The sequence below is a fragment of the Myotis daubentonii genome, chromosome 5 (genome assembly GCF_963259705.1).
Source record: "Myotis daubentonii chromosome 5, mMyoDau2.1, whole genome shotgun sequence".
NCBI classification, from domain to species: Eukaryota; Metazoa; Chordata; class Mammalia; order Chiroptera; family Vespertilionidae; genus Myotis; species Myotis daubentonii.
The window spans coordinates 94,913,565-94,940,963 of NC_081844.1; the positions used below are offsets into that span (position 1 = coordinate 94,913,565).

A 27,399-nucleotide genomic window follows, 5' to 3' on the forward strand; every position below is an offset into this window, starting at 1 on the left:
TGAATGAGAATATGAAATTTTTAGAGATTGCCAAGGATCCTGGAACCCTGAGCATCAATGAGAGTAAAAGTAAGAGGTAGAGAGGGTAATAAAGTTAAGTTAAGATATTTTAATGGCAGAAAAGATCTGTTCACATTGAAAAAGCCAAGACACCAAAGGCTGCAAAGAGCATAATAGTCAATATATTGCTGAAGGGGGAGGATGGAAATGAAAACTCCAGGGTAGGAATGCAGCACAAATGTGAAAGATGGCCAAGTATATATGGGAAGAAGATGGGTCACCCAGTGAAAAATAACAGTAGTACAGGCAAAAATGGGCCAGGGTACTTTTCTGTAATGGATCTAAATTCGTGTTCTGGAAGCATGGTGTCTGGGCCATTATTATCAGGATCACTTCTGGTGCTTGTTAAAAATACAGGTTTCTGAGATGCACCCAGACTTACTAAATTAGAATCTTTTGGTGCAATGCCTGGGAGTCTGCATTTAATCAATACCCGGGAGTGTTGCGTATACATTCCAAAGTCTGAAAAGCACTCACAGTGGAACATAGGTAATTGTATCTCCCATCGAGCTCAGCTAAGCAGTGCTGTGCAGTCGTGTTATTACACTGAGGTTTCCGTGTATGCTTGGGGTCCCTTGTGGGAGGGACCAGAGGGGGATCCAGGTTTTGTGAGGTCTGAAGCTTAAACAACATACGGGGCCATTTTAAAGGGAAAGAAACCTGAAGAATTAGAAGTACAATCTTAAGTTAAACACATGAATATTTATTTGGAATGGGAAAGAAATTTAAATTATTAATTATAGAAGATGACATATCATAAAATCCAGAAAAATAATATTAATAATTAACTGTCTGACATACTTTTTCTACAGTTTTTGGTCGCTTCGTGTCTTCATATGACAGCTCTTTGGCACTATCACATTCTGTACAGACAATGGAAAAGATAATTGTTTATTGAAATTGGTAATTTCAATAGAACTTCCTTTTTTAAATATAAGTGGCCATGATGCATAAAGTACTCAACTTTACATACAAAAGACAGAGGCACAGTGCTCATAACTACAAACACAAGAATTCTGAATAATTCTATTTTCCGTGTCTCATAAAAAAAAGAAAAATGGTGTGGTGCATTTATAATTATATATGCTGAATTGAGTATATCCTTGATAGGAGAGAATTTCTGTTTTGACTAGGTGTCAATGAGGATTGAATCCTACATTTGAAATTTTACATATCTGATGATAGAAAAAATGTCAAACTAGCTTTTGACTTCTCCACTACCTGCCTATTTCTGGAGCTGGCCACTATAGGAGATGTTCACATCGCAATGTGTCTTTTGGTCCTGCACCTTCATGACACCATGCTTGGTGAGCTGACACCAAGGATGAAATAATTCCTAAAAGACATTTCTACACCAGGGAGCTAGCAATAATGTACTTCTACAGGGAAGTGCCTGTAAACCATGTACATATATACCACAGCACCCAAACTCTACGCACCCCTGATTTAATTTCCTGTTAGTTAGACCTCCAAAATGCATGTAATTCCTCCAAAGTCAGGCAACATAAAGGGAAGCTGAAAAAGGCAGGGTCCACTGTAGCCGGTTTGGCTCTCATATCACTGTTTCTCTCTCTCTCTCTCTGTCTCCCTTTTTCTCCCCTTCTCTCTTTCTTTCTCTCTTCTTCCCCTCCCTCTCCTCTCCTTCTCTTTCATTCTCTCTTAAAAAAATGAATGGAAAATAGTATCCTCAGGTGAGAATTAACAACAACAACAAAAAGAATGTATGATGCTGGCAATGCATTATTATCTGCCCCTGCCAGGGCCAAGGAAGGGCCTGAGCAAGAGAGGACCTGAAACTTCAACTTCATTCTCTGGACAGCAAACTTCTTGTGAATCAAAGAGAAATACAGATTAGAGATGGTCTTTCCTCTTATGTTTTTAACATTACAACATGTTGTGTGTGCTTTTTTTACTAGAAAAATTAATGTACTCAGCATATCTAAATTGTCCCTTTCCAGGCAGGGTTATTGACAACAGATGTTTCCATTACAGTATGTTTGCTTGGCAAGGCTCCCTGTAGCAGTCATTCCTAGAAAATTGCTCACTCCCTTCCCTGTTCCATAACCTATTGATCGGTCGAGTGATCTATCAATCTATCTTTTTTTAATTACAGAGTTGTAGATTAGAGTTTATTGTTTCATTTAGCTTATGAAAGTAGGCAAGGGGTGTGGTGGAGATAGAGGAGCCCTCAAGAGATAGAAAAGACTACTACATCAGGCATCAGAGTTCTGATCCCTGCTCAGCTTATAATTCGCTAAGTGACTTGAAAGGGAACTACTTTCCCTTCTGGCCTTTGAGCAACTCAGTAAGTCAATAAACATGTCGGGCAAAGTCAGTGGTTTCTAGGAGTCCAAGGGTTCTGCAGAGGTGTCTCAAGAGTGGTTCATCCCTCATTCTTGCTCTCTTCCTGTTTTATGTGCTAGATTAGAGTTTGTTTCAAGATTTTTGTCTCAAGATGGTTGTACTGTGGGGGGAAAAAAGAAGGCCATTTTTTATTTTATTTTTATTTTTTTAGAAAAGTTGTCCCAAATACTTGAAATGACCTGAGAAGCTTTTAACAATTCTAATTCCATCATAGAGCTCAGAATTTGAATTTGTTCCACGTTTCTTTTGAATCCTGCTGCATTGAAAGACATTATTCTACACCAGTGATAAGCAACCTTGTCTACACGTTAGGATCATTTGGGAACTTTTAAAAATGCTGACGCCTGGGTCCTACCATTGTGACTGTTATTTAATTGACCTGAGCATAGAGATTTTGAATAGCTCCTCAGAGGTCTCTGATGGGCATCAGGATTGAGAACCCATAGTGGAAATAATCACTGAATTCTGACAAGTTCTAACAACCTGTGTATGAAAGAAAATGTAAAAGTGTGCTATCCATCTCCCCAGTCTCTTGTAGATATTTATTGAACATGGCATTTCTGTTTTATAGCTAAGCTATGTAATGCTCTCATTGGTTGGGGCGAGTGTCAGAGGAAAGACAGCTGGTGTGGGGAGATACCTCTAGCTCCTGGACACTCATGTGTGAAGAACTCCTTGCTGTTCATCATACCCACAAGAATCAGGGACTGCTATTCTTGTCCTTATCCTGCCACATACCCTGTAGCCATGCACAAGTGGGTCAGCTTCTCTAGTCTTAAACCAGGTTATTCATAAAACTAGTTGGTTGGAATCAAAGAACATTTCAGATATGGTTCCAAGATTCTGTGATCATTTCCTTAACTTACAGAATGTAATTTCATAGAAAATCAAGGCTTAGTTTCCTTCAGACTGATATGGCACTTTTTTTCCTCTTCTAATTGGACTTTGTAAAAGGGCCAGTAAGTGATGACTTTGTGTTCCTATGTTGTTGCAATACAGCCCTGACCTAGAGAATTGTAAGGAGCTGACTTACTAAATAGAAATTTTCTTGCAGCATGAACCTCACAGCTGAGTTGGGAAACCAGTGCTTTGGGAGCCTCCAGTGGAAGTTTGCAAAGATACAAATAAGAACTTCCCTGGTGTTTGGCTTCCACTTTTGTGCACCCCCAAACAGCAGCAGATGTAATAGTGGATGGGAAATCATTCATTCATTCGTCATTTATACATTTATTTCTTCACTTATTCATTCCAGGCACATGTATTTAAACATATCCTCATACTAGGGCCTGGTTTCACTCTTAGGGTCATGTTCAGAAATGAGACAGACATCATAGAGACCTCTAGTGACTCTAAGTAAGAATTTGCTTGGTTTTTCAAGTGGAATGCCTCAAGGACTTGAGTTCGGGGGGACCAAATGGAGTAAAATCCCCAAGTAAAGGTTGTGTGGTAATTCGAACAGAGAAACCCAGTAGAGTCCCTGTTGTCACATGGTTCATGGCCAAAGAGGGATGATGTGCTCATCAGATGCTGCGCTGAAGTCCGTGGTACCACACTATGCACTTTAGTTTTAGCAAGTCACCTTCCTTTGTAGCAGTCAGTTCTTTCCCATTTTGAATGATACATGTTGGTAGCTTTGTTTGGATTTAATTTTAAATTTTGGTGTGGTTTTATAATTTTATGGAAGTGATCATTTTACTCAGATTTGTGTTGGTACCTAATTAGCAGTGCTGGTATAAAGATAATTTGTGTCGACAGCAGGGATTTGGGAAAGCATCCGTACTTTAAAGGAGGTTGGCATATTACTTACTATTGGCAAATATTGTTCTGATTTAACTCACTCTACTATGATCACTGTTTAACTAGTTCACTTCTTCCATTAGCCTGTAAGCTCCTGGAAGACATGTTTACACTTTATTTGACTTTGAACCTCCTTTCTGTTTATTAAATAAATGAGTTAATTGATACCAATTAGAATGGTCTGACTCATAAAGACTAAATCTAATGGTAGTGAGTTCCCTGTCAAGGGAAGCATATAAGCCCAGGCTATTACATATTGTTAACTATTCCTGAGTCAGGTGAGGTTTAATCTGAGTGCCCATCAACATTCCTTTGAACTTTGGAATAGAGGGATGATCAAAATTGTTACTTTTGCCACTGACTTTCTGGCAATTAAGAATGATTGCATTTGAGCCCTAGCTGGTTTTGCTCAGTGGGTAGTGTCAGCCGGGTCCTGGGTTTGATTCCAGTCAAGGGCACATGCCGGAGTTGCAGACTCAACCCTCAGTAGGGACTGTGCTGGAGGCAGCCAATTGATGATTCTTTCTCATCACTGATGTTTCTATCTCTCTCTCCCTCTCCCTTCCTCTCTGAAATCAATAAAAAAAATATTTAAAAAAGGAATGATTGCATTTTAGGTCATTATCCCCCAAATAAATTGCCTGAATGTTGTTATTATAGCACTGCAATAAACTGCTGGGGTTATTTCATTGCCTCAGACCAATTCCAAATTTACTTCTAAGACTTTAATAGATCTTGAGTATCTCCCTCACAAAGATGTTGGATTCTAAGAGACCTTTCGAATGGCTTCCTAGGGTCCCTCCCCTCCCAGGATACGTGTGTATGTGGAAGGTTACACACATCATGAGAGATGGCTGTGTGAACGGAGAGGGCTGAAGCAACCGTGCAGAGGAGCCACACGTTTGTCCAGAGGGTAGAAATGTACGGACAGCAGCCAACCATATCTCTCCATCAGTTGATTTTTTTGCCTTTTTTTTTTCTTTCCCCCTCTCGGCCGTTTAATGTGAGTGCTTCTGTCCCGCTTCGTTTATTTCAGATGCCTCAGGAACAGTACACACACCACCGTAGCACCATGCCCAGCTCCGGGGGGCCACAGGTGTACAAAGTGGGGATTTACGGCTGGCGGAAAAGATGCCTGTATTTCTTTGTCCTGCTGCTGATGATTTTAATACTGGTGAACTTGGCCATGACCATCTGGATTCTCAAAGTCATGAACTTCACAATCGTAAGTAAAGCCACCCAAGTTTCTTTACCTCTCCTTGTGGGGGAGGGACCTGTGGGGCGAGGAGGAACATAGAAAAGCGGCGATCATAGGATTCAAAATGCCCAGCAACCTGGTGTCTTGGTTAAAAAAAAAAAATTCTGTTCAAATGACAAGGGAGGATGGACTTCTATCTCCTCTCAGTTCCTCGGGGGCTGGTTATCCAGTTTAGAGGCATCTCCTCCTTTCCGGCCTCCTGTATGCGTTCGCTCATTCTGATAACTATTCTGTTTTCTGTAGTTTACAAGCACTTTGAGTAAATGATGCGGGAGGAAATATGGGATAAATTCCAAGTGTTAAGTTTTCCTTAATTTTAGTAATGATTATGAAAGGGTTTGTGAGGTAGAGGGTTGAAACATCGGGAGGAAATTAGACTTTGGGGATTATCTAAGAATTTTAAGGGTTTGTACCAGGCATCCCATTACTATGGTTAATCAGGAGTCTCCTTGATGTTTTGGGAAGGCATTCTCTTTGCCACCACCAGGGTGAGAAGGAAATAAGAGGAACAGAGCCATGTTTCATTTTTTAAGAACTTATTGTTTATGCTGCTTTGAAAGAAATTTTGCTGTTGGTACTTAGGGCCACTCTACTGATTGAATATTCACTTGTTGAAGTTCAAATTAAAAGAAAATCTTGGCAAAATCATTTCTGAAGTTATTCTGAGGTGGTGTTTTGTTTTGTTTTTCCTAGAGATTTCCTGGCCATTCTAGCAAGATAAGTATTCGTGAGGGCGTAGAGGGCACCAGTCCGCTGCCCTTAGAATCCTTTCTTGTGATGTCCAAAGTCTAATTAGATTGGCAAATAAATCTCATTTGATAAAGCAAAGTGACCATAACACAATGGACAGTCAGGTTTGCATGTGACATTCCCTAATAGGAGAGTGGACATTTGCCTTTTCTGATTGATCAAGGTCCTTTTTATCCTTAACATGCTACGGGCAGTCACACTCCCTGGCCTGGGCAGTAACTTCTGCTTCAGCTGCTTTTCCTGTCTTCCCTGCCTCCCGGAACCTTTCCTGGGGCCCCTCAGCTCCTTTCTGCATCTGTTATTCTACTTATCACTCCAGCCAATAATTTTTGCATGTGTTTCCCATGCAGACTGAACTTTGAGAAGAGCAAGGGCTGCCTTTTTCTCTGGGTGCCTTTATTCATCACGAATGGAAGGGTTGCATGGTGCTTAATTAGGACTTAATTAGAACCCCATAAACCAAGGTCAGAGACACTGCTTCAGGCATCAGAATGGTTCACTCTAATGCTTGTCGTTAAAGCTAGGAAACTATCTGATAAAAAGAGTTTCCTTGATTTTACACATTTCTTTCTTGAGGAGGAAAAAATAGTTCAATTCTTTGAAAAACAGAGAAAGTCTTTGGTATTGTAACATGAAGTTTGGAAGAGGATATGGGTCAGTGTCCACGGGGTTGTAGGGGTTCAAGGTCATTTACTCTGGACTAGGGGAGCACATTAGCTTCTGTTTCTGAATTAGACGCGGCAGATACTTTGTGAACTTGGACTTACTTTCTTTACAGACAAAGAGAATTCAGAGAAGGGTTTTGAGCAGACGAGAGAGATGTGATCAGATTTGTGGTCTAGATGCTCGCTCAGGGCAGGATGCAATATAATGGGGGGATTTTCTCAGAGTTTAGGGCTCTGAAGACCAAGTCCTGGGTCCACTTGTTCTTAAGTCTTTGTGCCTGTAATTGCCAATTGTTGCTGTCCATGTTCTTTGGGGTTTTGATTTTGAGGTTTTCCAACTTGTAAAATGGAAAAGCTTCTGAATTGCCATATTAAATAAGGGAAGCCTGAAGGCCGGGTAGGAGAATGGACAATAAAGACTCAAAAGACATTTAAAGGGATGGCATTGACACATCTGACTATATACTAGTTGGAGGTAGGAGCTGAGGTATTGGAAGACATTCTGGAATTCTCCCAGGTTGTGGCTGGTGAGATGGTTGGCTCATGGGACCCCCCAAAAAACAGGATAGAATGCCTTACCTTCCCCCTGGAGCTGCGCTGAAACTCCTGTATGCCCTGAACTCCCTATTTGGGACTATTTTTGTTATTTTTACCTAGTTTGACATGAAGTTAATTTATAGATCCTGAAAGACTTAGGAGTGAGTGTGGTGAATATGAACTCAAACGCTGATAAATGTGATATTATACTAATGTGGCTTTTGAAGTGTGTTTAATCTGGCCAGCCTAATAATGAGAGGTGCATGCAAATGTAAATTGAGTGACAATTCATTCTGAGAGTGTGTGAACTTAGGGAGTAATACGACATTAAAGTAATAATCTATATGAAATAGGCTATTTCCCATAGTTTAGGAAATTGATTGCCGAAGTTGAGAGTTCTTAGAGCTTTACCAAACCAAGTACTTACTGGGGTGAGAATAATGCCATTATTAGCTATAATCAGTGCATTATAACAGTAATGCATTTGTGCAAATAGAGCTGAAGTGTCGGAAAATTGGTCTTTCCCTGCAACTTCAGAGCATATGTTCCCATCCATCACAGTGTAAAACGTATCCTTTTAGAATTATAATTCTATTCCACAAATAATCATTTAGTACTGATCGTGAAGCTCTTAAAAATGAAGGAGGTATTAACCAGTGTTACATTGGAGCAAAGGAAAACAACAAGATGACAGTTCAGCGTTTTCAGCAGGGATTTAAAAATATTGCCAATAGGAAAGAGTGGTCATTTTGTACATCTGGAGTATTCAATAATTTGGGACTTGGGAAAGCTCACTCTCTCATCCAACCCTCTGAGTAACAGTGAACCAAGAGAATGATGTCATCTGACCGTGTTCGTGAGGACTTGGCAATGTACCCAAGATCGGATATCCAGAATTTTCTGTCGTCAGGCTTGCATTCCGTGCCATCCCCAAGGATGTATGCTGGAAGACTCCTTCCATTATAACCATCTGGACAAACGTCCAACCAAGTTTTCTTTGTCCCAGATGTAAGTCAGAAGAAAAATGAGGTTGTTCTCCTGGGCTCTTAACAGGATATTGTGGTGTTCATTTCGAGGCAGGAGAGCAAGGACGCACTTTTCTGCTCAGTTTTCCCCCATGTGGGGGAGCGTGTGGTTTATTATATTGTAAACACCCATAAGTCGGCCCATCCTAGTTCAGCACAGCCTGTGCTGTTCAGAGGAACTAATATTTATTACCCGTCTGTTCTGTGCAGGTCACTGTGCTTGGCATTTAAAATATCTCATTTAAATGTCAAAACAACTCTACAGAAGAGGGATTATTATCTCCATGGTAGTAAAGGAAACCAGGGCTCAGAGAAGTGGTTGACTTCCTGAAAGATTCACAGCGAGTAAGTCAAAGAACTAGTGCTTGGCTTCAAAGCCCAAACCTTCCCACCACACTGCACCCCTCCCCCTAATTGCCACAATGATCTGGCTCCTCGACTAAACTCTGAAGCTGGCAAAATCGTCCATTGTCTTTATTGCCCACCTGTGTCACCCAATCACGAATGTCTTTCCCACCTGAGGAATCCATGGACATTTCCTGCCTAGAGTAGTTTCCTGGTCTTTCTGAATGTTCAGTCCTTATCTCACTTCTCCTCGCCTCGTAGCTGATGATTTCTGTCTTTCCACTGTCTCCACCTTCTGTTTTATCAACTTGTTATGTTAATGTGAACATTTAATGTAAGCTTAATATTAATATCTCTGTGTTAGGCTGGTGTGATAGCTGTCAGCTAATTCCCGATAAGCATTTACAGCAGCCTCTGACGCAGAGGAAGACTCAAAAGTTGGCAACAGAAAGTCACGAGCCAGCCTACACCACAGCGTAGTGGTTAAGGGCTCAGACTCCGGAGACAGATGTCCTAGCTACAAACTTGCTTTCTGTTACTTTGGCAAGTTTCTCGACTGCTCTGTGCTGCAATCTTCTGGGAGTAATAGCAATACCTACCTTTTCATAGGATGGATATAAAATGTAAATGAGGTAATGAATGCAAAGTGCTTGGAATGGAGCCTGGTGCATAGTAGGTGCTTTCTGTGGCGTATTTGCTCCCATCATCGTCATCAGTTATTGAAGGCTCATTTGGGGCCAGGCACTATGCTATTGCCATTAATAAGCATCACCAAACCTAATCCTCAGGCAGACAGGCGCTGTGAGGAGACCAGCTTCACACGGCAGGAGAGAGGCTCAGCGTCTTGATTTGAGGTCTCCCTCTCTACCGTGGTACAGTAGAGATTGGAATCTCAGCAGTCTGATTCTGGAGCCTGGTCTGTTAGCCAGTTTGATAAATTGTGGGCAGTGCAGAAAGCCCCAGCATGAGTGTCAGGGAACTGGATGCCGAGGCAGCCGTGAACTACATCACCTTGTTCCTCTGCGGCTCCGTATAGAAATGAATGCGTTGACCTAGGTGCCCTTTAAGACTGTAAGGCATCTTCCTGTTAGGACACTATGGTTTAGTCTTTGGGGCTCTGTCTTGACCAAGTGAGAGCTTCTGCTTCTGCCAATGCATTCTAGCAGCCCAGTCCAAAGAACTTGACCTCGAAGACCTCTCCAAATACTATAGTATTGATCATCCATATCATCATTTAGTATAAGTGGTTAATAAGTGGCAAAACGTAAAAGGCATGGGAACTATGAATAGGTGGCGTGATCTGTTAGGCCAGTGAGTGTGAAATCATTTGTTGTTAGATGAACTAGGAGCCTGAGCAGTCACCTCATTGGAAACCCTCATTTTGCCCAGGACTGAAGCAAAGTAGGTAGACAGCAAGGTTGCCTGACCAGCTTCAGCACCCCAACCACCCTGGGAACTTCTCAGGAGCAGGCATTGCGTTCTCTTCACTTTGTAGCCCCAACCTAGTGCCCGGTATTCGGTTGGCTTTCTGCGTGTGTGTCAGTTGCCTTTGTGCAGACGACATACATCAAATAATGGATGCCAAGCATCTGGTCAATGTCGGACACATGGTCGTTCCTCAGTAAAGTGTAGCTGTCTATACCCATGTTTCATAGATCCGCTAACTTCTATTTCTCTTTCCTTCATCAAAATGACAAAATTCAAACCACTGAGCTTGTGGTTATGTAAAAAATGAATGCCCACTTGTTTAAGAAAAGCTTCTACAGAAAATCCTTTATAATTTTCCATATAATCCTCATAAAAACCCCACCAGGTACACACATTTTACAGATGGGGAAGCAGAGGCTTCAAGAAGTGCAGCCACTCCCCAAGGTCACGCTGCCAGGAGCCATGAAACTGGGATCCGGTCACAGGGAGTCTGACCCCAGAGCCCAGGCTCTTGATCAGGACACCACGCTGCCCGTTTTCCAAATGTGATTTTTCATGAAGACAAATTGGATTTGTTCAGTGCAGTGTCAAAGACATGATTTATTTACCCTGCAGTGAGATGAAGATCCGCTGAGGGTCAGAGGAAGGCATTCTAATACTTGTAAATTGGACACATTGTAAAACAGTAAAAGCCAGAGGGAATGACCAGTGTGTTCCACGGCTCCAGACAGTTATACAGTGTCTGTTTGGAAAAGGCTCAAGGTATTGTGATCCGTCAAACTAACGCAAGTAGAGGGGAGTGAGAGTACCCATGCCCAGGCCAGGGAGAGGGCTGTCATGGGAGCCTAGGGCATGGATGCCTGGGATCTGGAGCATGTCAGGAACCAAGGCTTCTTGGGGATGTCCACCCTCTGGCTTTCCTGGACCACAGGGCATTAATCTTGCCCTGGAACATTCTTTTCTGCTTGAAGGCCAGGTTGCCTGTACCCTCGCTGGGCTACCAATGAGCTCCCTGTGTTTACTCAGGTTTTCTTCTTCCTTTCAACATCAGCATGCATCTAGCTGCCTTTGACCTTCCCTGAATAATGACCTTTCCATTTCAGCTCTCACCTCTAGTGGTCCCAGTCTCCTGTTACCCAGGTGCATTGGCCCACATCACATTGTAGCTTGCTGGACTGACCACAGACCCAGTGAGAGGCCATTAGCTGCAGCCTGGGAGGATGAAGCCATGTGGTTCTGAGAGTCCTCCTTTAGCAGCCAGCTAGGACTTCCCGCCCAGTAAAGAGGTCACTCGCAAGTAGTATCCACAGACTCACTCGCCAATAGTGTCCACATTTGATTTCTTATAAACATTGTCCTTTTTAAGCTTTTCTCTTCTCATTTATTCTCCAAAGTCCCCCCCCCCCCCAGTTTAGCTGACATTTTGTGTTTTGCTGTACCTGGTGCCATGCAGTGGTAGTGGGGCGGGGAGCGAGGGGCATGTAGTACTGCATTTCTTTGCCCGACAGCTTCTCCTAGTCATCTGTGAGTTCCAGAAGGCAGTCACCTTCCACTATTCACCACTGAATCCACAATTTTAAACACCTTGCTTATTAGCACACAGTAGATACTTAGAGTTTTTATTGAATAAATGAATGACAAAAAATATAAATAGGCAGTCACTTTACATCAATATGTGTGAGGATGGGCTCATAGAGCTTTATATTGCTCTTAAAATGAAGTATTAGTGGATTTATTAGGGTAGGCGGGTCACAAATGAGATGAGTGCTTGAATTTGATTATGAAAAGGGATTTTTAATACAGATACTCCCTCCTGTGTATCAACTACATGCTACATGTTAATGATATGAGAAAAGACAGGTGTAATAGTGGAGTGTGAAATAGCATAGAAGCAGGAGACATCATCCTCATTAATACAGGTGCTTAGCAAATGAGGGAAAATGATATTATTGGCTTTAGTTGTACTTTTCGTTTAACACAGTTAACAAATATATTGTTTGTGTGAGAGTAGCATCCACTTCGGCCCAGATACCAGCTTCACTTGGAAGCGCGACAAGGCCTCCCATATTGAGAACATCATGGTTCCATCCCTCAGTGCTTCGCCTCCTTTGGTTGCTTCTCATCCATTAGCTCATATTCATCAACCTGAAAAATCACCACAATGTGATTTTTTTTAAGGCATCATGAAAATTGTAGGAAAACAAAAGACAGAAAATGATTCTGTTCCATGAGCAGTCCTGGGATAGGGCTCTGCAATGTCCAGTTTGGTTTGAAGCTTGCTGTGTTTTGTACCTTTGCATGAATGCAAATCATTAAGGATGATTTTGGTCATTGTCATTGCTGCAAAATGCTGTACACCATTGCTTGCCACACACTTATACAATCTATTGGACAAATTTGCTTCAATTCAGTCAGTATTTCTTAAGCATACTATGCTTTTTGCAGTACCCTGTGTTTGGTGTGGACAATAAAGATCATAATAAAGAAATCCTATTCTTTAATAGATCGTAATTACTAGGAAGAAAAAATACATGTGTGATTTTAATGCATTCCAAAAATGACAAGTATTTTAAGGGAATATGAAGAAGGGATCAGCCAAACCTAGAAGGCCCTTGGAGACTTCTTGAGTCTGAAAGGACGGACAAGGCCGTGTGAGTGGTGTTTAGAGCAAAGAAAGTACCATGATTGTAGCCTGAAAGCGGTGATTTAAACTTGGTCGCAGAGCCTCAGACACTGTGGTTCCAGAATTGAGAGCTCAGGGCCCTGGAGGGACAGGAAGGAGGCAGGGGGAGAGGAAGGGAGCTGACACTGGTCAAGTCAAACAGGATGCAAATTATACTCTGGAGAGGTCACCCTGGGAAGCTGAAGATCCAATTATAAACAAATTACTGTGCAACTCCAGCCTGTCGTTTGGATCATATTCCTGACCTTTGCCACTATTACAGTTTTCATGCACTCAGAATTCTTTTTATGCGTCTAGAATTGAGAAAAATAAAGAATGTCAGAAAATCTCCCTGGAAGTACTGCTGTCTTCATGCATCACCCATAGCCACTCACACATGGAATTTTAAGGTCTAATCGGTCATGCTGTGGCTGTGAACTCCGAACAACTCTCAGAAATTGGAAGTTGTGACCACGTCTTGGGGATCTGTTTCCTCTGAGGCATTAAGCTGTCATAGGAGAGAATTTCCAAATCCCAAGGGTCACATTATCATGAGGGTCAGTCCTTCCACAGCAGCTGGGGGATTATTCAGGCTGTAGAAAGAAACCCAGGAAATTTCAGGTCAACTGGGTTGCCTGAGAATCATTAGTTAGGATTTCTAAGTCAAGTTGGCTTTGTAAATGCTTCGTCTGGAACTGCACTGCCCAATGTGATTGAAAGTAAATAATGTAAAAATGTAGTGCCTCCATCACACCAGCCACGTCACACACGTTCAGGAGCTACCTGAGCAGACACAACACATTTCCATCATTGCACAAAGTTCTCAGTTATAAAACAGGTCTAGACTCTGCTGGCCCATCTCTTAGCTAGGTCTTAGAGGGCGTGCTATGCCCTTGAACAAAGACGTTTTTTATTCCTCTCCATATTGCAATTTCTGCCTTTCCTTTCTGCGCCCCAGACAGTTTTTAAGACCTGGAGCCATGGGATTAAGGTAGGAAAGCAAACAAACAAAATAACTCAATTTAACAGAAAGAGGAGAATAAAGTTTCTTATCATCTGATGAACAGATGGTCCAAAATAACATATGTGAGACTATGAATGATTTTTCGTCTTGCCCGTGAGGAGCAAGGTGGAATTTTGTTGTGAGAAGAGTTGTGCTGAGGGGGAGGGTCAGGGACCCTTTCTGAGCCTTATTCTACCGATATGTAACATATGCAGTTTGGAACAGCTCAAATAGTTTCTATAGTTGTTTCATCCTTTCATTCTCTTCAACTCAGATTAAGAGACATTGAATCACATTTTTCTCTAGAAGTTTATTTGTGTGTGTTTGTTTGCTTGCACTATATTTAATTAGACAAAAATCCAAGATGCTGAATGCCAGGAAGTACATCTGATGTGCCTTTTTTAATTTTTTCTATTCAATTATTTAATGAATACCCCATCTCATTATCTAGTGCTACACAACAAACCACCCCGAAAATTAGTGGCTTAATAGAACAGCAGTCATTTGCTTTGCTCAGGAATCTCCAGTTTGGGCAGAGCTCAGAGGGCTTCTCTGAGCTCCCTGAGGTCTCTCTAGCCCTTGCTTGAGCTGTGGTGGCTCCAAGGCTGAGGTTGTCGCAACAGCAGGAGCTGGAGTCATCTTGAGGTGTGTTTACTTACATGTGTGGGTGGTTGATGCTGGCCGTGAGCTGGGACCTCAGCAGCCAGAACACCTACACATGGCCCCTCCATGGGCCAATTTGGGCTTCCTGTCCACATGGTACCTGGGCTCCAGGATGTGTTGCACTTAAGTGGTGGACGTGCATCACGCTGTCATGACCCAGACTCGGAAGTCGAGTGGCCTCATTTCCATTTTACTCTGCTGATCAAGGCAGACACAGAATCCTGTCTGGATTCTCAAGGATGGCATTTAAACTTCACCTGTGCTCGGGGACGTTTAAGTTTCTAGAGAAGAATGTAGGATGGGCAATGGCTAGTGTGGCTCAGGTGGTTGGCATTGTCCCATGCATAGAAAGGTTGCCAATTTGATTCCTGATCAGGGCACATGCTAGAGTGTTGGGCTTGATTCCTGGTAGGGGGTGTGCAGGAGGCAGCTGATCTCACATTGATGTTTCTCTCTTTCCCTCTCCCTTCCTCTCTCTCTAAAAATCAATAAAAATTCTTTTTAAAAAAGAATGTTGGATGGGAAATTATAGTGGGTCAAATGGTGGCCCCTTAAAAGATAAATCCTTGGCTTTAATCCTCTTAATCCCTGGAACCTGTGCATGTTGCCATATATGCCTTATCTGAATTTAGGATCTTGAGGTGAGGAAATCATCCTGGATTATCTAGTTGGGTCCTAAATCCAATGACAACTGTTTTTATGAGTCAGGCAGAGGGAGATTTGACATAGAGAGGCAGGCAGTGTGACCATAGAGGCGGACGTTGGTGAATTTCACCCACAAGCAATGCCAGCTTCTCCTCCAGAGCCTCCAGGGAAGTGTGGCCCCACTGACACCTTAATTTCAGACCTCTGGCTTCCAGAACTCTGAGAGAATAAATTTCTGTTGTTTTAAGCCATCAATGTTGTGGCAAGTTGTTAGGGAAGCCACAGGGAAGTCATACAGAGGTAGTGTTGCAGTAATCTATGGAAAGTACAATGTACCACAACAGTAACCAGAGCAGCTATCAACCATACAAATGACACACCTTATATTGAGCACAATGCTAAGTCCCTGTGTTCTCTCTCTTATTCTCAATGACACTGTGAGGGGGTGGGTACTGTGATATCCCCTTTATCTATGAGGAAACAGAAGTGCAGAGAACTTGCTTAACCTGCCCAACTTCTCCAGCTAGTAAGAATCAGAATCCAGATCCAGATGAGTCTAACTTGAATGTTGATGCTTTTGACTTGCTTTGAAGATGTTTACTGTCAAAAAAAAATAAAGTAATTATATCATAACTAGTCATCTATTTATTGAGTAACGTTCCATGGCAGTGATTGTCGGGGTGTAACTAGGAGTCCTAAGGAATGAGCATTTTAAAACTACTTTAGTACTGGTGAACCCTCAAGCAGTTTTAGCCTTATGAATACTTTAAGGAGCCATACTAGCTACATAACTGACACCTGTGTTATAAAAATCATGGTTTGGTTGCCTTTTGAATTACTTTTCTGCCTTTGCCAAGCCACGGTGAATGGTCTACTTGTTGCTTTGATAGGTGAGTTAAAGAACAGGAAGAAATTCCCAGGAAGGAGCATAGCCTTTCTGTTTCATGGAAACTATAATGCTTATGTAGATAAAATACTGAATTTTGGTTAGCTTTTAATTATCAATCAACTTTATTATGTGGAGAACTTACCATCTCTTAAAACTTGATTTTCTAATAGTAGATGCTCTGTAAGTAAGAGTTTATTGATAAAGAATGAGTAAAGAAAGAACCTAATGTCAGTTTAAGCCTTTTCAGTAGGAAATACTATACCATAGACTATGGAGTCATTCAATACCCACTTACCAAGTACCCAGTATGAGCAGACGCTCCTGATGGAGCCCCGATGTGCAATTCTCTCCTCAAACACTAGCAATAAAAATTCCATGAAGTCATTATCACCATGTCGACATAATCATCATTTTATCACAATAGGTATTTTTAGGTGCTTGCTATATTCCAAGAAACAAAATAATAATAAAAAATACAACAACACAGAACTCTATTCTTCCCTCGTATCATTTTTATGCTTGTAAAGGTTCTTTGCACCTTAGAAAACCTATTCACATCTACTGAATTCTGTGATTCTTTCTTTATAAACATCCCAATGGGAAAGACATGTCTGGGATCATTTAATTTAGCCCTTCTGATTGAAGGAGCAGCTGAGGCTCAGTGATCTGCTTAAAGTTTCATGCCCAATAAGTACTACAGTCAACCTCCCAACTTTAGAATAAATAGGAGTGAACAAGAGCAGTAGACCTTGACAACAGTTTTATTTTGCAAACTCAAGTAAGTCAGGAAGCCAGCGTTTATTGAATATATGGTAAAAAACAAACAAACAAACAAACAAAAAAACAAAAACAAAAACTCAGCGCCTTCTTGTCCCTTATCTGGCCATCAAATTTAGGTTGGCAAATATCAGGGAGTTTCGACTATTTATGCACAAGACTGTAATCTTGTTAAGCAAGCTTGTTTTCTTTCTCTAATAAATATCTTAATTCCAAGATTAAAAAAGGAAGTACTTTGACTAAAATCCAAAGATAGAGAAAAATGATAATTTAGATCCATCAGTCTCTCACTGAGTTAAATCATCTTCACGCCATACGTAGTTGGTTGCTGTTTTAGAAATGAATGCTTTGTAGTTCACATATGAAATTTCTGACATTCTCCACTGAAACCCGCATTGTGTTTCTTGGCAAGGAGGGTTTCATGAGGGCTGAGATAATCCGTGCCTTGTTTATTCACTGGCGTAAAGCCCTGTGCTTCTTTCCGACTTTTGTCATTTTTCTTTGAAAAATAATTTTCTGGTCCCAGTTAGGTGAATGGTTCCAAATGAAATTCTCAACTCTTCAAATCTTTCGTTACTCTAGTTACTATCTGGTGACAGCCTAATGAATGAATTACAGTCATTTACTCAACAAATGTTTGTTGAGCTCTTCCTGTGAGCCAAGTACTGTGCCAGGTGTTGGAGGTACAATAGCGAGCAGAAGCAAATGCAGTCCCTTCCTCATGGAGCTTGCCGTATAATGGGGGAGGCGAGAAAATAATCATGCGATGAAACAAACAAATGTAAAAATGCCACTGTGATAAGTGGATGCTGTAGGAGTGGATGAAGGGGCGATTTGGCACAATCAAAGAGGGCGGCTTTCAAGACTAAATGATTGCACAGATACCAAAAGTGAAATGAACAAAGGAAGACAAAGGAAAGAGAGATGATGGCGATCTAGAAAACACTGTCTGTGGATTCCTAGGAAATCTGATAATAATTTCCTCTGGGGGTGCAATTAGATGTTTTGGGGGGTGAGAGTGGTGAGACAGGTGGGAAAGGCCAAGACTTTGCCTTGTTACCACATTCTATCGACCATTTTGCAAGGAGAATGTACTTATGTGACACTCTTGGGATTCAAAAAAATTAAAAAGAAAATCCTAAGTAGAAAAGAAGTAAGGTTGTGTCATGAGGGTTGCTTTCTTTAAGGACCATTTGGCTACAGTTGGTTGAACTGGGGGCTCCACCTATAAGGATAAGTACATATTGTCATTCCCCACACTTACTACAAATACTTTCTGCATTAGAAAAAGGAAACTTGTTTATAGTAAGTATTTTGCATTCTTCATTGGCACAAAACAGTATTTGGCCACTTTCAGGTACATTAACTGCAGGATTTGCAAATAGATGATTGTCATTAGTAGGATGACATGTATTGAGAGCTTATTCTGTGCCAGGCATGCTACTGAGCACTGAGCATCGGTTATATTATTTCATCCCTATAGCAGCCCTAGGAGATGGATCCTATACGTATCCCCTTTCTCCAGATGGGGACACTGAGGCTTAGAAGAGAGGTCCAGTCACCTTCCCAGGGTTGCAGTGAGTGACAGAGCTGAGATGTGAAGCCTAGCTGAACCCAGAACTCCTAACAACTGTGCCATCATCCTCCCATGATACCCCGCAGGCTAGGACATCACTGCCTTTATTCCTCATGCTTGTGACATTATTAGGATGGTTCCAATAGTCAGCAGCAGGGCACATGAAGAATGCTGAGGGTCTGGGGGATCCCTAAGATGCACTGATTCCCAACACTTTCTAAATGCCCATATATTAGAATGAATACTTCTCATTCCCACCTGGTGGTGTGCCTCCCACCCCATTTATTGAGACGGGTCTTTGTGTTTTATAATGGACCTCTCTCTCATATGGTATGAATCCCTTCTTGAACTTACAGAGATGAAGAGGCCTCGCAACCAGCAGACTGACTTGCGTTAGCACAAATCCTCTCAGTCCAGACTGCCCAGCTTCTTGGCTCATTTGCCATCACACTCTCATTGTCCAGGGTTGTTCTGCAGCCATGGTTCACCTGATGCTTTGGAAGGAGTCTGATATGTGATGAAATGAGGTTTTATAGAGGGGCAGGGGGCTTTAAGGTGCTTTATAGACCACAGGCCTGGGTGCAAGCCTTGGCTCTGCTACTGAGGAGCCAGGTGATGTTGGCAAGGTAACTTCACCTTTTTGAGCCTTGCTCATTCATTTGTCGTAAAGGGATTCGCGATACTCGCTTTGCTGAAGATTGGCGATAACCCAGCAAATGCTTGCGATTATTATTGTCAACTTGAACACTTGGAGAGTTGCCTTACAAAGAGAAGATTATTCAGTTGCTAAAATTGAGCTTAGAGTCATAAGCTCCCTTTTAAAGGAATGACTAATGGAGTCTTAAAAGCGTATATCATGTGGGTGTGGCTGAGAAAAATCATCCCTGCTCTTAGAATTGCAGTCACTCTGATATTTGATAGGTACACATTATTGCTGATTCAACTTAGAACCGTGTGAAACAGAGGAAACTAAGTATAGCCATCCTGGTGAAGGAGACGGTCTATAAGGAAGCAAACTACTAAATAAACAATGCAATTGTGTGCTGGGGCATGTCCTCTGAAGTAAGTACAAAGATGTGACAATAGCTTGCTGTAAACACAGATCAGCGTGGGCATCTCTGGAGAGGTGAATATTAGTAGAAGCCAGAAGAATGAGTGAGAGACAGCCAAGCAGTGAGCTGAGGGAGATTCCAGGTGGAGGGAGAGGCAAGTTCAAATGCCCTGATGGAGAGAAAGCATGGAGTAGCCAGTCTGTGTATAATGGTGAGAAGAGGGACTTGCCATTCAGTTTTCACTGCAGGAGAGTGCACCCTCACTAAGAGGGAACGAAGGAATAATGCATTTATACTTGGGCCCCTGTGTGCACTATGCCATTTATAAGAGGCTAGTTGACCGTGAATGACTTATTCCTGATTTGCATGATGTGATACTTACATACGTTGTTAGCCCTGTGCCTGTAGCTGGTCTATTCAAAGTCTGCATCCATATTTATCAAGGAATATTGAATGTCCAAACGTCCTAGAAATAGTGGTGATGGCATGATGGCTGCTAATCTCAGGGCTGGCCTCTGAGATAGCACCATTGTAAAAAACGCTCAGTAATGAATACATTGGAGAGCAATTTATGAATAGACACTCCATTTGATTTTTCACAGAGTCCAAAGCAACCTTAAAGTATTGTAAATGGGCCCTATTATCTAATCAGGGAATTATAGCAATCTATTAATTGCTGTTTCTGATTATTTGCATTTAATTAAGGGGTACTCTTGAGAAAATGAAGGACAGCATAACCTCAAAATATGGCTTTACATCTTGGATAATTGACTATAATTTCTGTCTGTGCAGCCTTCCTAAATTGTTTATTTCTCCAGATGTTTCCTAAAAGCTATGATTTTACCTCTTTCCTTTCAATGGGTGAGTAGGGGTTGCTCATAAAAGCTTATACGGTTTAGTTTTCTAACTAAATTAAAGCTTAATTAGTCAAAAATCCATATCTGTGCTGTGTTTATACAGTTTATACAAGCATAATTAATTTTAGTTAATTGCATAAGTAGCTTTTTTAATGCAAACAGTCACTTTTTTTTCTGATGACCTCTAAACGTCAGATTTTAGGTTTTAGGTTAGCTACATGTCTAGCTTTCCCTGGTAATGCTAAATCAACTTGCATGATTCTAAAAGTATTACTCTTTCCTTTGATTTATGACTTTTATCATGGAAGTCAGTGATTACCTTGGCAACCCATGTTTCATGTTTGGAAAATACAATGAAAAAGTATACTAGAACAGCATTGCTTTTCTTTTGATGGGAACCAACAAAAAAATAGAATTATGATTTCCATATGTTCTCCTAAGCCCACTACTTCTCATAAAGTTACCTAGACGTTCTTAGTCTATTTGAGTGACAGTTCAAATTACATTGATCAGCTAAATGTCAAAAAGAAGAGCTATTATTTTTTAAACCTCCTGGTATTTCCTGGATTTCTCTTCCTGAGAAGGATAGCTTTACCATACACTGAGCCCCACTCTCTTGCTGCAGGAGCTGTTCCCTTTGCAGGAGTCTCTAGAACAACATGTTTAATCCTGAGGAATTTTTCTCTAAAACACAGGCCTTCTCACTTGATTGACAATTAAACTTTATCATTAGTTCCTTCATCATTTCCATGAGAAATCTTGCATAGAAACATAGGATGGTGAACTGCTCCTCTTTTCCCTCCTCCTCATTCATGGTCTGGGAGGGTTGGGGGTTGCTTGTGCTGCTCTTTCAGGAAACTCAGAAGCTTCTTTCCCAGAAGCACCCAGCAAAGCTCCCCACCTGCCTCACCGACCTGAGTGGCATTGCGTGTCCATCTGTGGACCAGTGAGTGTGGCCAGGGAGTGAGATTAAGAACTTTGGCTTGGGCCTGAGTCACTAGTGCCACCCTGTCACCCCAGGCCGAGGGACTGAGTGGGGAGTATGGGAGCAGAATGAAAATGAGGGTCACCCTAAGTGAGAGGATGGGGATGTTGGGGAGATAATCACAGCTGCATCTCACAGAGCTGAATGCACTGTATTTTACTGGGACTGTAACAGCCAAAGCCTGGGACACCTCTTGACTTTAGAGTGACTTTTGCTTTAAGATAGTCAGCGTAGGCGAATTTGGAATCTGTAAAGTGCTCCAAGCTTCATTAACAGCCAGCATTATAGAACCAATTCAAAAGGAACATGTTTTCAGTGCCTATCTTGTTAGCTTCGGGGCTACATTTTTTTAAATGCATAATGAAATCCATGGAATATTCAGAAAGAATCTGACGCTTTGCAAAATTGGCTTTGGGGGCTGTGCCTGGCTTATATTTGGAGGGAAAAGTGTCTGGCCATTGCATGAATTGAAAATCCTTTGGTCCGTCTCTAGGCTGCTGTTGCCGTAAGCAGTTGAGAAAAAAAAAAAGAGAGAAAATCAGTATGTGTGTGACTTTCAAAGACTCTGTAGAGGTTCAATACCTCTTTAGTCTTGTACAGACTATAGGAAGGTCGTTTTCCCCGATGTGTATGAAGTCGGTCTCCCTACTTTGTGCGTTTTTGTTCATTTCAGAGGATAAGAAATGGGAACTGGCTATTGTTAGTGACAGGCCAGTGCTTCAAGAATAATGAGAGGCACTCCTCCTTTTCCCTGCGGGTTGGTAAAGCAAAAGTACACACAGACTTGGTAGCTTTTTCTAAATCGCTATCATTACCATGTTCTCTCCAGGACCGTGTAGGGTCTCACCATTATTAAAGTCAGGACACTTGAGCTATGGTATGGTTCATGTTGATAAAATGGCGAGTTTTAGAGGCAGGAGGAACCCAGTTATATCTCAGATAGCTTTTTTTAAAAATATATTTTATTGATTTTTTATAGAGAGGAAGGGAGAGAGATAGAGAGTTAGAAACATCTATGAGAGAGAAACATCGATCAGCTGCCTCCTGCACATCTCCTACAGGGGATGTGCCCGCAACCCAGGTACATGCCCTTGACCGGAACCGAACCTGGGACCCTTCAGTCCACAGGCCGACGCTCTATCCACTGAGCCAAACCGGTTTCGGCTCAGATAGCTTTTACCTTTAAAGTTGTAAACATCTGAAATGGGGAGATATAAAAAGGGACTTCTGGTTTTAAGATAGCATCTTACTTCTCTTAACTATCTACAAAAATATCTAAGATAAAATAAAGGATAAGGAATTATCTAAACTAATAATAGAGGAATATGCAAATTGTCTGGGATGCCTTCACAGTAACAGTAATGACCAGCAGGGGGACAGTAAGAGGTGACCCGGCCACGGGGGGAGGGTGCAGTTGGGGGCGACCAGGCTGGCAGGGCAGGGACAGTTAGGGGCTATCAGGCAGGCAGGCAGGTGAGCAGTTAGGAGCCAGCAGTCCCAGGTTGTGAGAGGGATGTCCAAGGGGTCCCAGATTGGAGAGGGTGCAGGCTGGGCTGAGGGGACCCCCCCACGCCTCCCCCCCCCGCCCCCCCGTGCATGAATTTCGTGCTCCGGGCCTCTAGTTTCATTATAAAAAATTAGGGATAACAATCAATCTCCAAACAAATTCTTAGGGGAATTTTCATAGCCCTTCAAGGTTTGGGAAACTGCATTAAAGGACACAGGTAAAGCTACTGTATGTTATGATATTGGAAATAGAGAATCTACCCCCCCACACACACATACACACACGCACCCCCCCCACACACACACACACATAGCAGAAGTTCCCTAGAAGGTACTTTATCTTTGGATACATATTTGTGTTCTAGATGCAAAATCCAATATTAGTAGCAACTGGGAAGATAAACATTCCCACTTTATTTCTTCATGGGTGCTGTTTTTGAGTCAGTCTGTTCTTTAGTTCACACATGCATATATATAAAGACATATGCACTATACATACACATACATACACATGCACACAAATACACACATTTATAGACATACACATACACACAAATACATACATATATGGACACATGCATATAAATGCAAATATACACACATATGCACACACACTAATTTGCATGCATATATATACATACACATAAATGTATGTACATATATACACAAACCAGTGAGAAGCTCCAGTCCCCAAAATACAACAACCACAAGTGGAATAGAGCGAAGAGATGTTTGTGTCTTGGGAGATGCAAATCCTGTGTATACAAGAGAAGGTACAGGGAGACACAAGTAGCCATGCAGAGTGGAAAACATTGTCCTTCATGAATTACATCTATTCAGAGTGTGAGAGATGAGAGCCCTCCTGACACCTGAAGGAAATGTGGAGCTACAGGTGTGAGACGGCCATTCACTCAGTGCCCACGGGGACAGAGAGTATCGGAGAGCAGCATGGCATCTGCATGAGTCTTTTCGCCTATGGGCATGAAGGCAATATAGAGCCTATGAAAAAAACAAACTACAAAATAAGGAACAGGAGCATCATCCTGAAGATGTGCAGGAAAAAGCACGCCACTGAACATGTTTTAATTTACAAACCAGAAGGAAGATTTAATAAACTACAGAGCGGGTAGAGGCAGGAGAGGGCATGGCCATTGTGGTTTCTCCCTGGAAGAAGACCGGAATCCATGAGGACAGTGCAGGCCAAGACAAAAAGGTCGTAGAACTGAGGGAGATGACATAGGAAACATTGTAAGGAACTGAAAAGGCAATAACAGTTTAAACTGACTTTGATATCAGCAAAGAATTCCTATTGAGGAAAAGCCAATCAGTGAAGCAAAGAATTAAAATGAAGTGCTTTTCCAGAATGAATAAGGAAGAAAAGTGATAAAGCAGAAGAAAATAAAGATTACTATGGCAGGTAGAGAATGAGTTATAGAAATTTCTAAGAACTACAGAAATTCTTCAGGAAGAGACTAGAAATGAGACTAACACCTCAAAGACATAATCGAAGATTTTTCTGAGCTGGACATATGTATTAAAGGTTTCCTTGAGAGTCAGATAAAAAAAATGACAACCACACCCAGATACATCCAGGCTTAGATAAAACATGTTTCCATGTAAAAACAAACCAGTCTTACAAAAGAACAAAAGTCATGATCAAAGGAGTCTTCTTTAGAGGAGAGCAGTAAGCAATGAAATAACTCGACAATTCTGGAGGGAAAAGTGCATCCCGAGAATGGTGTAGTCAGAGAAGTTGTTTACCATGTAAGACGAAAACCAAGATGCTTTCTCATGTATTCTCATCTGCGCAACATGTTCCTTTTGCCTTCCCTGTTTGCTTCAGCCAAATGGAAACTAAATACAAATTACGAACCCCCAAATGAGAGACTTGTGATATAAAATGACTTGTGGGTAAGCTTTGGAACCATTTACATATGAAAAATTTTTAAATGTTTTCTGAATATTATGAGATGCAATTATCAACATGTAAAAAAAGATGTAATATGTAAACTATTCTAAAAACTGGTATCCAAGATGCCAGATTGCATCTATAAAGACCAAAAGGGAGTAGCTAGGGCATGCAAGGAGGAAAGCTTGAAGCTAAAAAAGTGTATGTATTCTACAGGAACAGTTTAAAAACTACAATTCTATCTTCACTTTGATAATAAGTGAAATATGAACTAAGGAATTGAAAAAACAAAACAACAAGAACTTAAGAGTATATTTCTAATCCTGGGGGCAGGGAGGAAGAAATTGTAACTCAAAAGTAACAGACAGAAAGTACTAAACAGACAAGCAAGAAGGGTATTGCGATTAATTTAAAAGAAATCTAATTATTTGCTAATTCTAACATGGAAACAATTATGTAGCCTCATGAAGATGCAGAACATCATTTCGTCATAGATCTTTAAGGAGGAAGACATATGACAACCTTTCCTACTGCTCCCTCAGAAACAGGGAAGGTCCCCACTGGACAGTGCTGTGCAGCAGCCCTGATGATGGATCCTAACCCCAGCCAAGCAGGGAGTGGGGTAGGCTCAGTTGTGGTGGAGCCACCCTGGCAGTGGTGTCTGGTGTTTTCCCCTCTGCTGTGGTTTCTGTGGTAAACAAAATAGTTTCTGGTGGTGCCATCGGGGCTTGGTGACGCAGCAGGAGATTGTGCCAGGACTTATCTGAGCTGTTTGACCTTCAGAAATGATGTGGAATCTGTACCCTTATGTGGAAACCATTGTTCATAGCTCTTTGGCACTTTATACACTTTTTTTCCCTTAAGTGAGGAGCTTCCCAAGAAGCACTAAGACCCGTTCCAGCTTTTGCAGACCAGAAATTAGGGGTTCTCTTTAATGTCTTTAGTGTGTATAATCTGTACTATGTGCTTTAGCACACAATTATATGATTATTTTCATAAAATACAAACTATCTCTTCCAAAGAAAACCTCTATCCTATAAAGCAAGAAGAAAGGCTTCTTTGTTATTCATAGTACACTTCTCATTCTTTTAGGGCCTCTGTAGCTTTATTTTTTTTAAAAATGGCAGTAACATTTTATCTGCCTGTAGGCAGTCGGGTAGACCAGATGACTGACTGAGATTCCTTCCAGCTTGGAAATCTGTAAGTGTTTGTGGGTGGCTGTGTGTATGAGAGAGGGTTTAGGTTTAACAGAAGAGGTAACAGATTGCTATACTCTTCAGGAGAAGTGCTGTAAATTGATTATTTGTTTACCCACCCGAGGGCTTAGAGCTGAATTGTGAACATAGTTGATACTCTGTGGAGACTTGGGTTTATGATGTTGTGTTTCCTCATGTCACCTAAGGATAAGGAGTGAGTTAAAGAGGAAGTTGGGATCTTTGAATCAGAAGTCAAGAGATCCCACTGGCAGATCTGCATCTACTGTGGCCTAAGTCAATCCACTTAGAGTTCTCTGGGTTAAATTTCCATTTCTGAAATGAAAGGTTTGGATTTGACGGGGAATTATGGACTGGTGGTTGGCCAGAACTGGCTAGGAGAGTATTGTATTGGACCTTGAGGGCGTTGACAATTTTTATTGCAGTTGTTGTCACTATGAAAAGCCTATAGAAGGGGCTCATGTGCCCTGTATTTTATCACAGTCCTCACCAATCCCTGTTGCCTAACCCCTGGCCATGCCAATCATTTATGTTTACCTTATTAGCCTTAATAAGCATTTAATAGTCACCTAAAAAAAGGAAGGGTGATTAGATTTTCAGCTTCTAACATTAGCTTTTCTGCTCTGCAAACTCTGGCCCGTCAGTGTACAAAAGGTATTTTTTTAAAGACTTTGGAGGTTAAAAATGATTTGACTAATTAGAACAAATTGATGTGGAAAAAAATGTCAACCTAGGAAGACACATCATAGAAATTCCAAATGGGGTTTAAAATGGAAGTAGAAAGGCTGAATCATTCTGCTTGTTTTCAGGTGCCTTCTCTTCACAGTCATTAGTTTGGTCTGAACTGCACCAGAATGGTCCTAATGGCCCCAGTCACCTGAGCCATTACAGCTTGTCTAACTTGGTTAAGTTCTTTTCTGCTTGAAATTGTTCATGATTCAGCATTTCACAGCTTGAGTCGGGTGCTTTCAGAGGGCACCTTCCCCAAAGGTCGGTCACTCTCCAGAAATCAGTATCCAAGATTATGAGGGCAGCTTCTGCTCAGTGACCCCGAGAGAATGATAATGTGCCAAACCCAGGACTTGGGAGGCACAGCGCTAGAGCAATGCCTGCTTGGCAATGCCAAAAAGAGCAAAGAAGCTGGTGAAACCAGGCATTCTGGGAGGGGTGGGGTCTATGGGATGGAGGATAGCTCTCGAAGAGGCTGCATGTGGCTAAGGAGGAAGGTGGAACATTCCTTGTATGTCAAAGGCAGTAAGAGTCTCATGCTCTCTTTACCTCATTCCAACATCACAAGAAGGAAACACTTATCAGAGGATAACAGATGAGGAAACCGAGGCTTGGAGAGGTGAGATAACCTGCGGTTTCAAAGTTAGTGCGTTATTTCATGAAGGGCATGTAACTATTCTCTGTACATCGATGCTTGATGAAT

At 41.6% G+C, this 27,399-nt stretch overlaps 1 protein-coding gene across 1 annotated transcript in view; it reads left to right on the top strand.

The window, feature by feature from the left end:
- SGCD (sarcoglycan delta) overlaps positions 1-27,399 on the top strand; it is a 302,515-nt gene that overhangs the window by 15,898 nt on the left and 259,218 nt on the right. Inside the window, exon 2 of the mRNA XM_059699026.1 lies at positions 5,258-5,446. Within this exon, the coding sequence (XP_059555009.1) occupies positions 5,258-5,446 (189 nt within the window). The remainder of the gene's footprint in view (positions 1-5,257; positions 5,447-27,399) is intronic.